The 1,584-nt window shown below is 33.9% G+C and overlaps 1 protein-coding gene across 2 annotated transcripts in view; it reads left to right on the top strand.

Annotated features, from left to right (window-relative positions):
* Positions 1 to 280: 280 nt before the first annotated feature.
* Positions 281 to 1,584, top strand: part of LOC110036770 (plant UBX domain-containing protein 1) — a 58,475-nt gene continuing 57,171 nt past the window's right edge. For both annotated transcript variants that reach the window (XM_020741297.1, XM_020741298.1), the window contains exon 1: positions 281 to 396. In XM_020741297.1, the coding sequence (XP_020596956.1) occupies positions 376 to 396 (21 nt within the window). In that variant the 5' untranslated portion in view covers positions 281 to 375. The remainder of the gene's footprint in view (positions 397 to 1,584) is intronic.

Raw genomic sequence — 1,584 nt, forward strand, 5'->3', positions numbered from 1 at the left:
CCTTCTATGACAATCTAAGACTCTGTTTGGGACTGCTTATTTGATGCGGTGACATTTTAAAAACACACGGTATTTTATTTATTTTTTTTATTTTTTATTATTATTATTATTTTTTTTTGGTAATGGAAGTTTGGGACTGTTTATTTGATGCGGTGACATTTTAAAAACACAGTTTTTTTTTTATTTTTTTTATTTATTTTTTTATTTTTTTATTTTTTGGGTAATACATACAGTATTTTCACATCGCATTTATGTGTCTTGAAAGCTTTCTCGCAGTTGTCTTAGTTTTCCAAGAAAATAAAAATTAATTCTACTTCCTTTGGCTTCGTCGCGTCTCTTTGATCGGCGATTCGGGAGAATTTTTCTTTAGTCTCCATGGACGAGGAGAGCGCTAAGGTCTCTTCTCCACTCCCTAACCCAATTTTTATGAATTTTTTGTCCCCATCTTTCATTTCTTTCGTCTCCTGTTTTAATTTCGCATCATCTCGAGTTTTCTTGTAAATGCTTGGATTTGAGTTTCATTCCAGTGGTTCTGAAGTCATGTATTAGAGTTATGTTAAGTTTATTGTTTTTCGTTTTCTCTTATTTTTGGATTATAACCGAATTGCATTGGATTTACATTGAAGCCTTTCAGTTTTATTCGTTGAGGGCGGATAATTTAGTTTTAGCAGCGGAATGGTATATGTTAGATGAATATTTAAGGTATGTTAGAACCTATCAACAGAGATTAGAGATAGATAAAATCTGAAGTAAAAAGCTCCGGGATTCACTAGAACAAGGTATGAAAAATTACTTCTTCCCCTCAGCTCTGCGCGGGACCTATTATTTGTAGACTGGGATTGAGAGTCGAGTGCTACAAGGAAATGCTAGATATCTAGCTATTTGTAACAGAATATATATACCGATTCTTAATGGTCTTATGCTACAAAAATACATGAGGCGAGCAGCGTAAGTGTATTAATAGTAATCATTGACTACTTGCTTAGTTAAACGAAGTCCTAGACTAGCCAAAGAGGTCCTCGATTTGATTTGATAGAGTTTCCGGCTTCTTGGAGTAAGTGCTACTAGGTGAGTAACCCTTGAACTTGAGTGAGCACACTTGACCTTGGGATAGTATGCTTGATATCGGGACAGAATGCTTGAGTTTCAGTATGTAATCCTAAATGCACTGTAGAATAAGTGGTTGTGTATGTGCTGGCGAGTTCACTATGCTCTTCACAAGTTCTTATTGATTTAAATGAGTTTTGCTAATCTAGAAGAGTTCATTATTTTTTTATCATTCTAACTAGGCTGAGCTGCATTGAGCTAGTTCGACTTCACCTTAACCAAGTACATAGGATATTTAAATATGTATTTAATCTTTTGATTATCTTGTAATTTTGGAAGCAAACTCCAAAAAAAGAGACAACAACAACATCAACAAAGCCTTAATCTCACTGTGTGGGGTTGGCTACATGAATCATTTTTCTCCATTGCGTCCTATTTAGTGTCATATTTTCATTTAGTTCTAATAAATTAAGATCATTTTTTATACAATAAACCCAAGTCTTCCTAGGTCTACCTCTATCTTTCTTATCTTTCTTA

The sequence above is a fragment of the Phalaenopsis equestris genome, unplaced genomic scaffold (assembly GCF_001263595.1).
Source record: "Phalaenopsis equestris unplaced genomic scaffold, ASM126359v1 Scaffold210636, whole genome shotgun sequence".
Classification (NCBI taxonomy): domain Eukaryota; kingdom Viridiplantae; phylum Streptophyta; class Magnoliopsida; order Asparagales; family Orchidaceae; genus Phalaenopsis; species Phalaenopsis equestris.